Raw genomic sequence first — 17766 nt, 5'->3', positions numbered from 1 at the left:
GAGCTGACATAGCCCCTCTCACTCGGCTGGATCGGCGCTGTGCAGGCCCCAGCCTCCCCCGGCGTGGTCATGTGTAGATTTGCATACAGAGCGAGGGAAGACCCGCCTCCTCCTCCACCTCCTCCTCCTCCTCCTGTGCTGTGCTGTGCAGGAAGACCCTGCATCTCTCCCCTCTACTCTCTCCCTCTGCTGTGTTGATGCTGATGGAGGCACGAATAATCCTCCCTCCCTCTCGCTCCCTACATCCCTCCCGCCCTCTCCTCCTCACTCACCAGAGACAGTGCACAGTATATAGCCTGCCTGCTGCTACCATGGAAACAGGTGTGGTTGTTTATGACAGTGAGAGGCTAGTATGCAAGGAGATAGAGAGAAAGAGAGACACACAGAGGCAGGAAAAGAGAAATAAAGAGCAAGATTTACTGTCCAGGTCGATGTACCAGTGATTACATGTGGATGGAATAAAATCTCCCTCCTTTGAAGGTACGGTGTCTTGTGTCTATTGCAGCAATATTAGTTCACTGATGTTTGTCTCGTAACATGGACTCTGAGGTGAGAAGCAGCGGCAGGGCGAAGTGCATGTACATGTACAGTGCTCATGCATTGATGTTAACCACTCAGATCCTTCTCGGATAGTCCATCATTCCTCATCATGATACTTTACCCATATTCCTCTGCAGTGGGTTACAACTGACCCTACTAACGGCCATAAGTTCATAAGTTCAGAGCCATTAGGAGGAAAGAAGGAGAGACACAAAAAGAGAGAAAGACAGGAAGGAACATGGTTGCTCTGTGCTTTGCTGGAGAAGGAGATGGACCATGGCTAATCTTAAAGACGTTGTATTATTTATTTAAAAAGCCGTGAAGCTAAAGCTGCACTCGCAGTCGCAGTCCAGAGACAGGATTCTGCATTGATCTGCAAGCAACTACGGCAAAAGCTACAGCTTGTTACTTTTCTTTCTTTCCCTCCTCTCGTTTCTCTCCGGTCCTGGCTGATCTCTCTGTGCTGGATGTGTGCTCAGTATTTCCCAATGGTGATTAATCCTCTGGGCTGCTGCAAGGAGCTGGGTAGAAAGCTTGTGATTTCACCGACAGATGCTGCAGTTGCTCTCAGATACACCAAAGAGCTTCTTCCAGTTTCTCTTTATCTCACTATTTATCTCTCTTTCATACTCTCTCTGTATTTTACTCCCTCTAAATCTTTTTCTTTTTTTTTTTTTGTTGCTTTTGGTCTTTCTGTTTGTCCTGGACTCTAGTTCAGGTTTACTTGCATCATGCAACTTGTGGACATGCCAGTCAAGGTTTTGAGGTGTGTCTCCTCTGCGTGTTTGTGTGCAGGACACCAAAATTGCCTCTCTGGAGCGCAACATCCGAGATCTGGAGGATGAGATCCAAATGCTGAAGGCAAACGGCTTACTGAACACAGAGGACAGAGAGGAGGAGATCAAACAGATGGAGGTCTACAAGAACCACTCAAAGTTTATGAAGACCAAGGTAGACACCATCTACACTTTGCATGCACATGGTGAAGTACAGATCCTGTGAAAATATGGCTGAAAAACACGAAGGAGTGGTTCAGGGTACAGAAAGATCTGTGCAGAGAGGAGAATACTAAATGAAGCTGATGTGTGACTTAAATTAGCTGCTTTTGCGTTTAGTATCATCAGCAAAGTGTCCTGCTGGCAACAAATCTGAGATGCTTCTCTGCTGTTTTTTGAGAAGAGGTCAGTATCAAGAATACTAAAACAGGCGAGATCAGCAAGAACATGCTGTGGCTTGTAATAAAATACGTAACTTTCCCTGCTTAATTACATCTGAAAGCTTATTACTTTATTATTCTGCTGCCAACAGACAGTTGTGACATACATTATGTTCAAAGAGTGAAGTGCTCGCCTGCCCACAAAGTCAGAGTGATGGATTCGTTTTCATTAAATCGACTTCACCTGCTTTCGTTTTCAGACCTGTCAGTGTTTCTATCAGCCCACGCACCATGACGACACGATAACTTGTGTTTTTGGTTGCTACGCTGTCAAGCCTTCAGCATACTGAAATCAGTGATTGTGTCAAGGGGTCTGTGTCCGCTGCTCTCTGGAGCTCATGTGTCTCTCCCAAGCTTTGACTCTGTGTTTACATACTGCTCCTCATATCAGCCGACCAGGCGCGGACCAGCCACAGTTTTGTTATTCTATTTTTAGCCCTCTTTTCATCAATCATGAATAGAGATGATGTATAATATATGATGAATGCAGGGGAGTCAGTCCCAAATGCATTTTTAATGAGAGAGATGCGTGTCGATGTGTCGTGTTTTCTCTCGCTTTCTCTCTGTCACACACGCGCGCCACGGTGGTAAAACAATACATTGCTAATGTAACGGGTTGGGCGTTCTGTCTGTGTCACGTGTCGTGCAGATTGACCAGTTGAAGCAGGAGCTGTCAAAGAAGGAGTCAGAGCTGTTGGCTCTGCAGACAAAACTAGAGACCCTCAACAACCAGAACTCAGACTGCAAACAGCATATTGAGGTGCTCAAAGAGTCTCTCACTGCCAAGGAGCAACGTGCTGCCATCCTGCAAACAGAGGTAATGAAAATCCCTTAACTCGCACACATACAGTAAATCAACCTAACTGTCCACTGCCTCACCAACATTTTCATCCTCCTAGCCAAACTGAGCAAATAATAGGCTTGCCTTTGGCCTGGGGCTTATTACTGCAAATCATATCAGCACTTTATTTACTTTGGGGACTTCAAACTAACTGAACTGTAACTCAAGGCGCCACCAAAGGAACTGTAATGTGGAGTGTACTGTCACAGCACATCTAATAAACATCAAAAACATCAAAAAGCTGCACCAACAAATTAATAATTGTAGCAGCATTACAGTTACTGTAATGCACTCACTGTAGAACACCACACTAATGAATACTGGCTCAGATACTGGCTGGTTTTTTCCTGCAACTTCATGGAGATTAAGTGAAGATGAATAAATACTTCAAAGCACCTCTAATGAACACTGTTGCAGATCTTTTAAAATGAGCCAATTTTGAAATAGCAATTTCAAAATTTCATAGCAAATTATAGGTTTTGCAAATTTGTTGTGTTTAATAACTCTGTGAAGCATTTTTGCTCATTTACAGTCAAATCCACATTATGGGAAGCTCTTTTTATTTTTAAGTAGGCTCAATGTATGGACTTCCTCTAGAGTGTTTTTGTCTGTGTCGGGCTTCAGGTTGATGCTCTACGTCTGCGTCTGGAGGAGAAAGAGTCCTTCCTGAACAAGAAAACCAAGCAGCTACAGGACCTGACGGAGGAGAAGGGTACGCTCGCTGGAGAAATCAGGGACATGAAGGACATGCTAGAGGTCAAAGAAAGGAAGATCAATGTCCTGCAGAAGAAGGTGAGAATCAGAGATGAAGAAAACCTCACCTCTGAGTTTTTGTTATATTATTTATTGGTTAAACCAGACTCTGGTGAGTAGGTGGAGGTGTATGTACTGCAGGTGTACTCCAGATGTAGTCTGACATTCGAAATAACTGAGGAAGGGAGCAAGTTATTCTGTCAGATGCTCGTGTCCTGGGCTAAACCAGTCACTCAGTGAGAGTACAAAGCAGAGTGGTTACTCTCTCCATTAAGAGTGAGAGAGTCTCTGTGGCTCTCAGGGGGGAAGTGTCCACAGAAAGACAAGCAAGAAGATATTTCTGCCTCACTGCCTCTAGTGTGTGTGTGTATGTGCTATAAATACTCACAGAGTGTTACTCCCTCTCTCACCCTGACTTGCTCACCCATTCACTTTGCTTTTTTCCTCCCTTCGTGTTCTATTGCACCTCGTCTCCCTCATTCGTCCACTTTTATCTCCCTCTTTTTGACCTCTCTTGAGTTCTAAATTTTTGCTTTTTACCTACTTGGTTTTGTTTATGTCACTCATATAATGTAGTAAATTAGATATTTCAATGTCTTGAAATAGTTTTTACAGTAGTTGTAATACACAATGACGATTAGCTACATTTATATTATACAGTACTTCTCAAAATTCTTCTTAAAAGTCTGTCAGTTTTTGATGCATTTCTTCCTGAAATGAAAAATGCTTCTGTTTAAAGCCCCAGCACATTTCAATTTATGAACATGACGTTGTCTGTAGAGGGTGTTAATCTTCAAAGGCTTTTACAATCTCCAGCTGTTACACAAATTTTAAATACTGCTCTGGTTTTGAGATCATGCTAGTTAACTCTGTTTCTCTGCTTTCTTTCCTCCCTGTGGCACCACCGTCCTGCTGGTCTCCTCCTCCCTGGGTCAGATTGAGAATCTGCAGGAGCAGCTGCGTGACAAAGACAAGCAGCTGGGGAACCTGAAGGACAGGGTCAAGTCTCTGCAGACAGATTCCAGTAACACAGACACTGCCCTGGCCACCCTGGAGGAGGCGCTGTCAGAGAAGGTACAGGACTTCAGCAAACTGAAGATTCAAAAATGCAACTCAGCTGTGGTTGTGACTTGATCAGCTGCTGCAAAACTAAATCATTTTTCCCCACTTCCTTGCAGGTTTTGGTTCCTCTGAATGAAGTTTGAGGTTTGATGTCAGGGCCTGTAGTGAAAGTTTGACATTTTTGAATCACTTTTACTCCTTCCCGCAGACTAAGAAATCAAATTTCTTACATCTTAAAAATGTTCTTAAATCCAATAGAGCTCAAGAGGTCCTGCGCACGATTGCCTACATGCAGCCTGGAGAAGCATAATTCTAGCAATAACTGGTTAAGAGTAAAAGAAATCTTTGGTCAGGATAAATAAACACTGAAGCTTAGCTAAAGCAAAATGTAGAATTCAGGATTGGGATTTTTTACCTACTATTTGCATGTGATGTGATTTATTCCCTGCTCCAGTTTGGTTTTCATTTGGTTTCCATAACATCATAACACCAATGTAAAATCACTAAATGGTCTCCCTAGATTTTGCATTTTTGTTGAATCTAAACTGATTTATTTTAATTTTCATTTTCATCATTTTCATAGACTATTATCATATCCTACATATCAGGTTGTTGTTAATACCATATGTTAATGTCTTCTGGAGATATCGAGGATTTCACAAAATTAAATTGATTTAAAAACAAAAAAGTAAAATCAAATGCAGATGCAGGTAAATCCCTGTCTCTGATTGGCTACTACAAAGTTATAAAGTGCTTAACAGAAAGAAAATGGAGAAATAAAAACAGCAATCAAAAACAAGAAAAACAAACACAACATTAAACAGACGTAAGTTACACAAAAATACCTCTAACTCTTTTTCTGTGTGTGTGTGTGTGTGTGTGTGTGTGTCTGTCTTTGTCTGTGTCTGTTAGGAGAGGATTATAGAGCGTTTAAAGGACCAAAGGGAGAGAGAAGACAGAGAACGTCTGGAAGAAGTAGAGTCCTATAAGAAGGAGAACAAGGACCTGAAGGAGAAGGTCAACAGCCTGCAGATAGAATTAACAGAGAAAGAGGTCAGTGGGTGGAGTGAAAAGATTTCCTTTTTTGTTTGGGTAGAGGGGTGTGTTCACAAATAGAGCAGGTCTAGATCGGACTCTTTATGATATTTATTACAGCGACCAAACAATTCCCACCATGCACAAGCACTTGGCGACAGTGGCAGGGAAAAACTTCCTTGTAAGAGGCAGAAACCTCGAGCAGAATCAGGCTGATGGGGGGCGGCCATCTGCCTTGACTGATTGGGTTGAGAGAGAGAGATAGTGAGAGAGAGAAAGGGAGAAGAAAGAGAGAGGGGTACACAGCCTGGGCGCTCGTGCCTGAGGAAATAAGCAAACAGGTAGAATGATGCAGTGATTGTCAGAAAGTTTACAGTATTCTCGTCATGGACATGGACAACATGGACTGAACTGTATGTACTGGGTTTACTTCATTAATTGAGACTGAGGCCGACCCACTGGTGGTAGAGAGGTAACAGGTACAAAGCCTGAAGTTGTGAAAGAATAAGGAGCTAACTGAAAGTTAAGGCGTTAAACTGAGATTTAAGTTTGGATTTGAAGGCTTCAACCAAGTTGGCCCGATAGGAAAATGCTCTGCTGCCAACAGGCGTCTTTTTAACTCTGGGGACCAACAGGAGCTTTAAATTCTGGCAACAGAGAGCACCAGATAGAATATAAGGTTTAAAGAGATCAGACAGGTATAAAGGAGCAAGGAGTATGTCATTCATTCACCTTAAAGTCTGATCTGACATGGATAGGGAGCCAATGAAGGGAAGCTAAAATTTGTGTAATATGGTCAAAATTTCTGGATTTAGTTAAAATTCAGGTTGCAGCATTCTGAAGCAATTGAAGACTTTTAATACTAGCATGTGGCAGGCCAGAAAACAATATGTTACAATAATCAAGTCTCAATGAAACAGCTTCTGTCATGGACAGAAAAGACCAAATTTTAGCTATGTAGGTGAAAAAAGGCAGTCTTGGTGATGTCTTTAATGTGCTGATTGAAGGAGAGATTCTTGACTGAAGATTCTTGGCTTTGAGACTATGGGAAATCACAGTTGTTGAGAGTTACTCTTACTTGAACAAACTGGTTGAGCTGGGCCAATGACTGGCATCTCAGTTTTATCTGAATTTAGGAGCAGAAAATTTTGAGACATCCATCTTTTCACAGCAGACAAACATATCTGTAACTTTGCAATTTGAGAAGAGTCGTTATCCCTCATAAGCACATACAGCTGAGTATCATCAGCATACTGGTGGAAATTCATTCCATGACAGTGAATAATTTAGCCCAGAGGTGAAATATAAAGAGAGAAAAGAGGGCCAAGAACAGAGCCCTGAGGTACTCCATATTTTACATCAGAAAATGTTAGTATAGTATTGTTATAGGAGACATGCAGTCTTGGAATGTGGTGGAATCAGAATACATAGAAATTTGAGGATCATCTACTTTAGTGAGTGCTGTTTCAGTGGAGTGACAGGCCCTGAAGGCAGACTGAAAAGGTTCGAAAAGATTATTGTTGGACAAGTGAGCTGAAAGCTGCTGAGACAGTACTTTTGAAAAGAAGGGAAGGTTTGACCTTGGCCAATAGTTGAAGATCCTGCAGATGTCGTTTCTTAAATAAAGTTTAACCACAGCAGTTTTAAAACTAATGGGGACAGTGGGGATCACTTAACAATGTTCAGCACTAAATGTCCTAAAACCGTCCAGAGATCTTTGGAGAATTTAGCTGGCAGAGGGTCAAGAAGGCAGGTGGTGGGTTGAGAAGCAACCACCAATTTAGACAATGATTCAAGAAATATAATCTCAAATTTCTTTGAAGCAGAAACCATCTGGGACTCTCTAGAGGATGCTGGAGAAGAAGAGGTGATTTTATATCTAATCTAATTTATTGCAGAAAAATTGTAAAAAATCATGAGCTTCGAAGGGCGAGCAACTAAGAGATGGCTGCTTTTGAGTAAATTTGGCTACAGTGTCAAAAAGAAATCTAGGATTGTGTTTTTTGTTAATAATTAACTTAAAGAAATAGGCTGCTCTACAGTGGAGAGAGAATGTTTGTATTTCTATACACATTTGTGTCAGTGGAGGTGGGGAGCTTCAGATTTTGATTTGCACCATTTTCACTCCAATCTCCTTCACGCCTGATTCAAGCACATTTTCTCAGTAAACCAAGGTGTAGACCTCTTTGACCATCTAATATAAGTGGTGAGAGGAGCAACCGAGTCCAAGAGACTAGATAGAACTGCATTTGGTCACTGGTACAATTTTCAAATTGCTACACTAAAAGGAGTCAGGGCCACTGGTAATTGCTCATCAGGAGCAGCTAAAGTTGCTGGACCAATGTGTTTTGTGGTAAATACATTTGAACTGATTCAAATGTGATAAGAAAGTGATCAGAGACCACAGAAGTGATGGGACAGACAGTCAGATTATATACCTCTATATTACCGGTGCAGTGAGTAGATTCACCCACAAACTGGAAGAAACTAAAAGTGTCAATAATTGCTAGACAGGCTGATTTAGAGGATACAGGCCTTATTCAGGTCACCAATAATGAGAATGTCGACAGTTTATGTAACAAGACTTGTGATAAATTCTTGTTCTAAAAATTTTGAATTAGGGGCAGGAGGTCTGTATCACAAGAGGGAACGGTTGTAGTCTTTCATCACAGAGGGGGTGATTCATAACTGGTGGAGATGGTTTCAATACAAGAGCCTCAAAAGAGCCTCAAAAGGTCAATTCAAGATTAGAGGTTAGTGAAATTGGCATTATAGATTAAGCTATATAAATAATTATAGATTAATCAGGTGGGGAAGCTACATTAAGAGGTAAGATAATATTTTGTTTAAGCCATGTTTCACAAAGAGGAATGATATCCAGTAATGCTGAAGAATCAAGGTGTTTATCAATAATGCTTTAGTAGACAGCAGTCTGATGTTCAGAAAACCAGATTTGAGGGTCTTGTTGAGGCTGTAGTTGTCAGTAGTAGGCCGATACAAAGCAAAGCTCCTGGCAGATGAAGCGTTAAGAGGGATAAGACATCTTGTACTTTGGAAATCACGGTGCAATGGATCAGTGCTGTACTATGAAATGTGCACTGCAGCTCTTTGTACATACTGTACAGTCTGTATCGTACTTTTGTCTTTCAGTACGCCTCTATATGACATTTAAGCTGCCACCTCTGGCACTGTGGTCTTGTAACACCTGCTGACACTGTGCTGGCTGCCTGGTTTGAACCTGTTCTGCTTGTCTGTGCTGTTTGTCCATCTGCAGTCCAGTCTCATCGATCTGAAGGAACATGCTTCATCGCTTGCATCTTCTGGCCTCAAGAAGGATTCAAAGCTCAAATCACTGGAGATTGCCATTGAGCAGAAAAAAGAGGAGTGTAGTAAGTTGGAGACCCAGTTACAGAAGGTAAGTGTGTGCATTACAGTCCTGAAACACTCATATAGTCATCTGATCTAAATTTGTTGACTATCTAGTATTGAGATTATAAGTATATGTAAGTGCCTGCTGTACAGTAACTATTTGTACAGTTAGCAAGCAGTTTTAGCATAAATGATGAACAGGATTACATATAATAATCAGCTAAAGTAATGTTTTAAAAGTGTGATCTACACTTTATTGTACACACCACTTAAGAAGTGGTGAGGCGTTTTTTCCTTTTCACAGTTATCGATTCTTTTTGTTGTCCTGGACTCAAGGCCTCTTCTTTCCATTAAGTGTTTCATTGCATTTTATTTGGGAAGCATCCAAACTCACTAATCACTATTATCACTAATAATATCACTCACTATTTCAGGGTGAAAAAACAAGCAAACAAAACAAAAGAAACTATGTTCATTCAAAGCTAAAATGATGTCACAATAGCCTCTCACAAAAACAGATTGAATTTACTCACTATAAGGTTTATGTAGTAGCTGTTTCTGGGACTTTTGACTATATCACACATTCTGCATCTAAAATCTACCTCTAAATATGTGTGATGAGAGCTGCAACTTCATCTGCTGAGGAAATTTCTAGAGTAGCTACAGCGTTGTTTCCAGGGTCAAGGATTAAATTTCAGTTCCACATTTACAGCTATTTTATTATTGTAATGAAAAGGACATACATATGAGGAATTTCCACATATCATTTCAAGAGGTCAAGGTTAAAAACTTAACACCACTGTAATTTTTTCAAATAAACTGTTTCCTATATATAATGCTTCAGCTGTGGCTGAACTGTGGAGAGCTCCTCTGTCCTGAATGAAGACTGTACAGTTGTTCCTCTCTGTTAATTGCTCTGAACTGTAGATAAAAAATCCAGAGCATGTCCACTGTGAAGAAAAGACGTAGCTCACGTAGAGTCCAGGGACCACTTGAATGGAAACTATTAATCAGTTCTAGACTTGAATGAATGAACTATTTCTTTTATTCTAATGACTTTGGTTTCATATTGGTTACGTGAGGTTTTTCTTGCTCAGAAATGCCTGCAACTCAGACCTTGTATTGTGTGTTATTTTCCCATAGGAATACACTGAAGAATTTGACTAATAAGAAAGTCCTCGACAGAACAAACTCTGTGATATTCAGCAGACATACAGAAAATAATACCAAAGTGAACACTGTGAAAAATGTAAAAAGTTCTGTTAATACCACTCTAATCTGGAATGAACCAGGGACCTGCCTAATATAAAACACAGTTAGTTAGGATAATGCTTTCTTCCCTGTAACAGGCCGCACTGCTTTGTTAGGCTGCTGCAGGGAGCAGATAGTCCATTAACTACCCCCCTCCTACTCCATAATCCACAGACTATCCCTGTGTCTGTTCCTCTGCATTTGTCCGTTTGTGTTGCCCTTAACCTGTAACAACATGTGCTGTTACTGATGTTACTGACCTGTCAAACATGTATTGTAACATGTCTGATCCTGCTGTTCTCTCCTTTGGCTCAAACAAAGTCCTAACACTTACTCTCCCGGCCCCCCCTTCCTCCTTCCACTCCTTCCCTCAACCCCTCCGTTTGCAATATAGCAAGCTGAGCAGCTATTCAGTCACATGAACAATCCTGTAAGTCCCTCTCTTCAGCTCTCTGAGGCACATATTGAAAGCATGAGGACACTGATAACTTCTCTGAAATATGCTAGATGGTGATCATGCCAGACCCCAGCACAGGCTCTGCTTTCACCCACTGCCCCGTCCAGATGCATGTTGACCATTGCACTGTACTGATATAATGAGCTTTATATTGCACTCAGAGTCCTGTGCAACGTACTCATTCTGCAGCTGTTTGTGTTTGTGACACGTGGTGAAACTGGTGCTACATATACAATATTTAAAGTTCACTTTATTTGGTTAGTTGGAATTTCAAATATGCCGAATATGCAACACAGTATATCTATTTATATGCAACTTTTTAAATTGTGGCTCTGTAGTTGGTTTATTTGTGATTAGTTTGTTTAACAACAGTGGGATTTTTCTTTTTCTTCCACATCAGAGAAAAGAAGGCTCTATGCACGCTGAGGTCCAATGCAACAATTTAAAGATGCAGCTAAGCTTTCACTGGACCTAGATCATCAGGGCAAATGAGTGACATTAGGAAATCCCAGAGCTTATATTGACACAAAGAACAGCACACCTGGGCTTTTTAATGGAAGTACTTGTGGTGAAAGTTGTGAAAGGACGTGGCCTCGAGTTAACTTCCAGTTTTCGCATATGTTTTGACACCTACACCCTTGCAAAGAAAAGCAAAATTGGCCTTGTGGATGTTGAATTCGATGACAGAAAAATGATTTCGATTTTAGAGTCTTTTACAGAGTCACATTCTGTTTTATTTTAGGATACCTCTACATGTCCAAGTCTAGCTTTAAAGGAGCTATTCTTAAATTTTGCTATTGCTACATAGCCAACGTTAGCATTAACAGCTATTATTTTAAAGCTGATACTCACATTTGATATTTTCGCACTCGCATCACTGAAACATATTTTTGTGGAGCTTAGTAAAATTGCAGGTGCAAACAGGTTGAGCTTTAATCATCCTGAAGTAATTGATTATTTGTGATACGTAAATGAACAAATTATAATAAATCACAAAATCAGCAGATAAACAAAATATTGAAAGCCATCAGGTAAACAAAAGCCATCATAAAGTGGAGTTCATACAACCTTCTACTGGCAGTATGGAGACTAATTTGGATGGGCAATAAAGTTCTCTTGGAAGTATTTTTAATATACTTATTGAATAGCAATTTATTTGCAATGATTAGTGGTTCTAAAGTGGATTTATGTACATTTTAAAATCAAATCAGTGAGAATAATCTCCATCAAGGCAAATCCTAAATTAGCTCCTCATGCTTAAAATATGAAACTTACTATTAGCAGATTGACTTGGTCTCTGTTGCGTCTATTTCTCCATCCTTTTGACTGACAATTGCAAAGACTGTGCAGCTTCGTTGGGTTTGCATGATCTGGTCGACCTTGTTGCATGTCGTCACTGTCAGTGTTGCCACGCTTCTCTCTCGTCTCAGTGTGGTGGTGCGGTTAGCTGAGGTATCAGCCGTGGTTGGAGAACATGGCAGTGTTTTGGTGGATGGCTCTGTATAACTCTTGCACTTTTGCGACCTGTGTTGACATGTGTGGCTGCATATTGTCTCGAGGGTGATGTGTACCAGTGTAATGTAATTCATGGAGAGTTACAAACTGTTGCAATGATGGTGAGATTAGTCCATATTGAGTATACAGTAGTGCTGATTAGTTTGTGACAGATAACTAATGAGACAGACTCATGATTTAGCATTTTACTGCCACTGATTTGTTACTATTTTTTGCTCAAAAAAATGCAGTCCTGTACACACATACACAGTCCTGTACTTTGCAGACTCACCAAGTCTGCAAAGTGACTGGGAGTCTCAAAGGGCTGTTAAATGGAGCTAAATAATAGCTCTGTTAAAGCTAATGAACCAGCACAAGTAATGATGCCTTCGTCCACAACATTTTACTCTGCTTTACTCATTCAGAAGGAGAGGGAGAGAGCAAGGAGAGTAGTTAATATAAGACACTGATGGACTGCAGTGTGCTGTATGTATCTCTCTTCCATGGGCAGTAAAACATTCTGTGCTGCACTGCATGGTTGTGTCGGCATCATAATATCAACCGATTGTGTCTTTGCGTGTGTGCATGTGTGCATGTCTGTATGCGTCTTCCCCTGGTGTGTGGATGCAGAAAGCCCACGAGGTGGAGCAGCAGTCGAGCTCCAGAGGGAACCCAGACTACGTGGACAGAGTGAAGCTGCTGGAGAAGGAGGTGAGCTACTACAAGGACGAGGCCAGCAAGGCTCAGACAGAGGTGGAGAGACTCCTGGACATCCTGCGAGAGGTGGAGACTGAAAAGAATGACAAGGACAAGAAGATTGCCGAGTTGGAAAGGTAACTAACTCTGACTTTCTAGAGAAGTTAGCATTAGACAAGACATTATTTTTAGCTCAGCCTGTACTGATGTAATTACTTCTTTTATCCCATTTATTGTGTTAATAGTGATATAGAGACATAGAAATATTTGGAAACTATTCGCTTCCATCTTATATGAGTGGATTCAAACTGAATATGAAGAAGAGTGAGATGTCATCAAAAACTGTTAAGGGTTGCTTCACCAAAATGACCAAAATCCATATTTTCTCACTTACCTCTACTGTTGTCATGCAGATAGTTTTGGTTTTATCTGCTAGGGTTTTAAGATATTAGTGTGAGAAAAATTCAACTCAAAAGACAAAATATTCAGAATATTATTCTAAACAATGTGTCAGGTATATTCACTTTCTTCCTCTGGAGTTTCAGCTGTCCGAGTTCAAATGTCACTTGGTTTGCTTTGTGAATTGTAAAGTGCCCTGTACTGTGTGCTTCATATTTTAAGTGAAGTTGCGTGTGCTTTTGTATCTGTGTACATGTCATTTCTGTGTTTTTATGTACAAGTGTGACGTCATAATGGTCTGTCCGCACACTGCACTGTACCGGGTCCAGTCATGGTCGTGTATAATTCACTCAGAAATGCCTTGAGATACATCAGGCAGACTGCTTGCGGTTATGACACTATGTTAGATATGAGCACAAAGTGCCCTTCAGTCATCCCCTTAGTGGAAGAGATTTCATTTAATGGACAACATTAATAAAGCTGGTGGCCCCATCAGCTCTTGGCTCACCTCTCAGTGTGGTACGTGGTCCAGAGTGTCCACACTGGAAGCAGCTTTTGTCTTTGGTTCGGCTGATGTCTTTCTGGAGGAGAGCGTCATTTTTGTCATTCGCTTGGAATGGATTTCAAACTGATGAGACGGACACAAAGATCGGTTGGACTGCATGGGAACCGCACATGAGCACTGTCTGCCAATGACAGCCCCCCCCTCCCCTGCCACTTATAGAGTCCAAGTCCCACCACCTACTGTTAAAACCAGTTATATTTTTTCTTCTCAGCCAGTGAGGAGGGCCACTTCGTTTCAGTGTCATGCTAATTTGTTAGAGGTGTTTGATTAATTGAGTGTTCTTGTTCTTTTTTTTACCATCTTTACCCACTTTTTTCTGTCCTGTTCCCCTTTTCTATTTTCCGTTTCATGCCCACCTGTCCCTTTTTTTTTATCCTCTGCCATTGATCACTTTCAACCTTGGTCTTGGACCTCCTTTTATTCCTTTTTCCTTCCTCAAATCCATTTTTTTCAATCTCTTCTCCATCTTCCCTGCAACTCTTTCTCTGTTGTGCCCCCCCACCCCACCCCGACACCAGCCCCCCTCCCTCTGCCCCTCGCCCCACCCCTCGCCCCGGTGGCAGAGCTCCCCCTGACCCGCTCCCTTCTGTGTCCGCTGCTCCCCAGCAGATAGGGGGCATGGTGTGGGATTTCCTGGGAAAGTGAGTGCTCTGCCCTGGCACTTCAGCTCGGCTGCGTGGTTAAAGTCTCCGACTGCTGCAACTGCAACTGGTTTCACCTGTGTGCCTGGGTCTGCCTGCTGTCTGAAGGATTCACAGATCTTTGTATCAGAGTGACAAGCTCTGTTTTTAGCACATGGTGTCATTACTGTATCTGAGCACATGATACAAAGATCCCTGGATTCATGTTTTGCTTTTATTTCTTCAGCATGTGTTTGCTTAATGGTAGCTCTATGCCTATGTGTCATGAATGGTTTTTGATCAATCTGTGTGTGTGTGTGTGTGTGTGTGTGTGTGTGTGTGTGGGTGTGTGTGTGTGTGTGTGTGTGTGTGTGTGTGTGTGTGTGTGTGTGTGTGTGAGAGAGAGAGAGAGAATTTTTACTGCATGTGTATTTATTCAACTGCATGTGACAACCAGCCCTGATGACAGAATGGGGATTTAAAGTCACACAAAAATTTTGTTCTGTATGATAAATCACATTACAAATTAAATCACCATATAGAGTAAGATTAATTGTACTGTATGTGTCTCAATATTAAGATTCAATATGATGTACAAACCTTAAAGATTAAGGTTTGTACATCAGCTAATGAATAAGTGCTAAACATCTGGTCATAAAGTTTGAAATATATGTCTAGGCATATATTCTGTCATAGTCATTTGAGTCCCTGAACAGTAAGCGTTACTTCACACTGTTGTTCCTGCTGTGGCCTGTTTCTGTAATGATGCATGATGAAGTCAAATGGTTAAAATGATCACACCAAGGATTCAGCCACCCTGGAACCAAATTTCACAATTTACACAGTAAAAAAAAATCACATTTGTAATTGAAAGCCCCTTTAAAAATTTGCACCTGTATATAGATAATTGATACTAAGTAATACTGTAAATGCTGCACTGTGCTATGTATTATTAGAGGTTTGTGTAAGTGTGGTGAACTTGGTGTGATTTTCCCAACTGCTCTTGCTTCTTTTGTACTTTTTAGTTTGCTATACTATACATGCTACACCTCCTTATGTCCTTTGCTGAAATATCTTGCACACTAATACACATGCAGACACACACACATACACCCGTTTGTGTCTTTTTGTGGTGTTTGGTGTGGCTGTGTGTTGTAGCTTACTGTATGTAAGAAGTTTTTTGTACTTAGAGCTGAGGCCTCCTCCTGCCATGAGCACGCTTCCCCTGCTCATTCCAGCCACCCATCTGTACCCTCCTCATTTGTAACTCTCAGTCACCCTCGCACCTTCAAATCATCCCAGTAACAGAACCTGACAGCCCCTCTCTTCTCAAGTGGTCTTTCCCGACGCCCACCTTCCTGCTCTCCCTGCCCAACCTGCCCCCACCCCGCCCTGCCTAGCTTGCTCTACCAGACACTAAGGGAAATGATCAGCCTAGTGGCCTGCATGAATAGAGCTGCTGTGCTCCAGGTCTACACGCGCTCAGTGAGTGAGGTGCTGTAGTAGGTAGGATCTTGACTGAACCCTTGTTCCTGAACTGTGTCGGTTCAGTCGGGTCTCTTCTGTCTGAACCACCCTGCATCCATAACTGATTCTCTCGCTAGCTCACTACTTCTCGCCCACTTGGTCAAACCACTGTTGGCTTCCCCTCCTTTTGCTCGGCACTTAAACCTGTGCTCCTCACCTCTTTCTTTGCCCGGCTGATTTTTGCCTGACTGACTGCATGTCTGCCACTCCCAGGCTTGGCAGCAGATGCACATAGTTCTATGTTCTCAGAGAAGGTGCATCCTGCATTAGCTGTGTCAGGCTGCAGAGCAGCAGCTGTCACAGGCTCCTTTGTAGTCAGTGAACACACTGTGATCTCCTCTGGGTCCTCTGTATTTTCTTGTGGTTGTTTCTTTATGTTCTGGTTCTAATGTCTCTTTCTTTACTTTTTCCTGTGTGTGCTCTCGTCTCCTGCTTTCAATGTCCACTTGTCCCATCGCCCCTTTCTCTTCTACCTTTTCCTTTCCCCATCTGCAGTCTAGCTCCAAGGTAAGCAATGCCCCTGCCCCCATCGTGCCCCCATCTCTACCTACCCCATGCTAACTCTGGTGCTTAAACCTGTGAGTCATCTCAGCACTGTCATGTTAACATGAAGCTAACAATTCATTTGTGAGGCTCATGTCTTGTTGCTGTCGTGGTGATCTCATGACTGGTACTATTTTGAAATAAGTCTCATTCAAAATGCACCTGACATGAATGTCTACTACACTTGTTGTACTTGTTTGTGTTTGATGTTTTTTGTTGTAGTATATGGGTACACTTTAACTACAGAATGGGATATGAAAAGATTATTTGCAAAAAAATGATCTTGAAGTTTTGTGGTTTTACAGACAAGGAGGCAAAGACCAGACTAAGAAGGGTTCAAACATCAAACTGGGACCACAAGGGGACAAGAAAGGCTTAGGACAGGACCCTCGTAAGGACACCTCCATGGATAGTGGCCACCACTTAAAGGTGCAGATTTTACTCATGAAAAACATTTAACACTTATGATACATGGTGTAGCTCTGGGTAATAAAATGTGGGTCTTCAATGTGTCTTTTGTGTGTTCCTACATAATGTTTGTTGTCTATCAGCTGGAGGAGCTGATGAACACACTGGAAAGGACAAGGCAGGAGCTGGATGCCACCAAGCAGCGTCTCTCCTCCACACAGCAGTCTCTGCAGGAGAGGGACACCCACCTCACCAACATGAGACAAGAGCGCAGGAAACAGCTGGAGGAGATCCTGGAGATGAAGTTAGTGTCATCGTCACCTTTAACGTTGACCTTGCAAAGACACTTCTCTAAATGTGTTTGAGGCAAATCCATGAAGGGATTTTTATGTCTCCACGCTGGAGACAGCCAGGCCCGGAGGCGTTTTGGGTTCTGCGTCCATCTGTCCCTCCCATTCCCGTGAACACAACATCTCAGTAACGCCTTGAGGGAATTTTCTTCAAATTTGGCACAAACATTCATTTGGACTCAAGGATGAACTGATTAGAATTTGGTGGTAAAAGGTCAAAGGTCATTATGACCTACCAAAACTCATTTTTTGCCATAACTCACAAATTCATACACTAATTATGACACAGTTTAACTCAAATATCTAACAGGATAAAATGTTGAAGTGATGACATTTTGTATCCAAATGTTGAAAAGTCAACTTCAAACATCATAATGACAGTAGTAATAGTAATAGTTACATCATAATGTTCTGCAAAATCACTTCTGGCCATTATTCAGCGCTTTAACTCAGAGATTGTGACCATATCTGCTGCAACTTGGCTGGTTGACAGAGGCGATAATTCTATTTTTGTCTGGAAACATAGTTCAATTTCTCCCTTAATTATTGACCATGAAAAATATCGAGGTTAGAAATAGGGCATGCAGTTCATGCTTCATTTTATACCAAAAGACCTAGCTCAGCTTAAAGTCGTGTCAGC

The 17766-nt window shown here is 41.7% G+C and overlaps 1 protein-coding gene across 1 annotated transcript in view; it reads left to right on the top strand.

Annotated features, from left to right (window-relative positions):
- erc2 (ELKS/RAB6-interacting/CAST family member 2) overlaps positions 1-17766 on the top strand; it is a 34457-nt gene that overhangs the window by 12238 nt on the left and 4453 nt on the right. The window contains 9 exon segments of the mRNA XM_022746785.1: positions 1336-1491; positions 2406-2573; positions 3222-3389; positions 4287-4424; positions 5325-5465; positions 8722-8862; positions 12649-12877; positions 16682-16797; positions 16920-17080. Of these exon segments, the coding sequence (XP_022602506.1) occupies positions 1336-1491; positions 2406-2573; positions 3222-3389; positions 4287-4424; positions 5325-5465; positions 8722-8862; positions 12649-12877; positions 16682-16797; positions 16920-17080 (1418 nt within the window).

The sequence above is a fragment of the Seriola dumerili genome, unplaced genomic scaffold (genome assembly GCF_002260705.1).
Source record: "Seriola dumerili isolate Sdu_G_001 unplaced genomic scaffold, Sdu_1.0 BDQW01000109.1, whole genome shotgun sequence".
NCBI classification, from domain to species: domain Eukaryota; kingdom Metazoa; phylum Chordata; class Actinopteri; order Carangiformes; family Carangidae; genus Seriola; species Seriola dumerili.
This window is presented reverse-complemented; position numbering and strand designations above follow the sequence as displayed.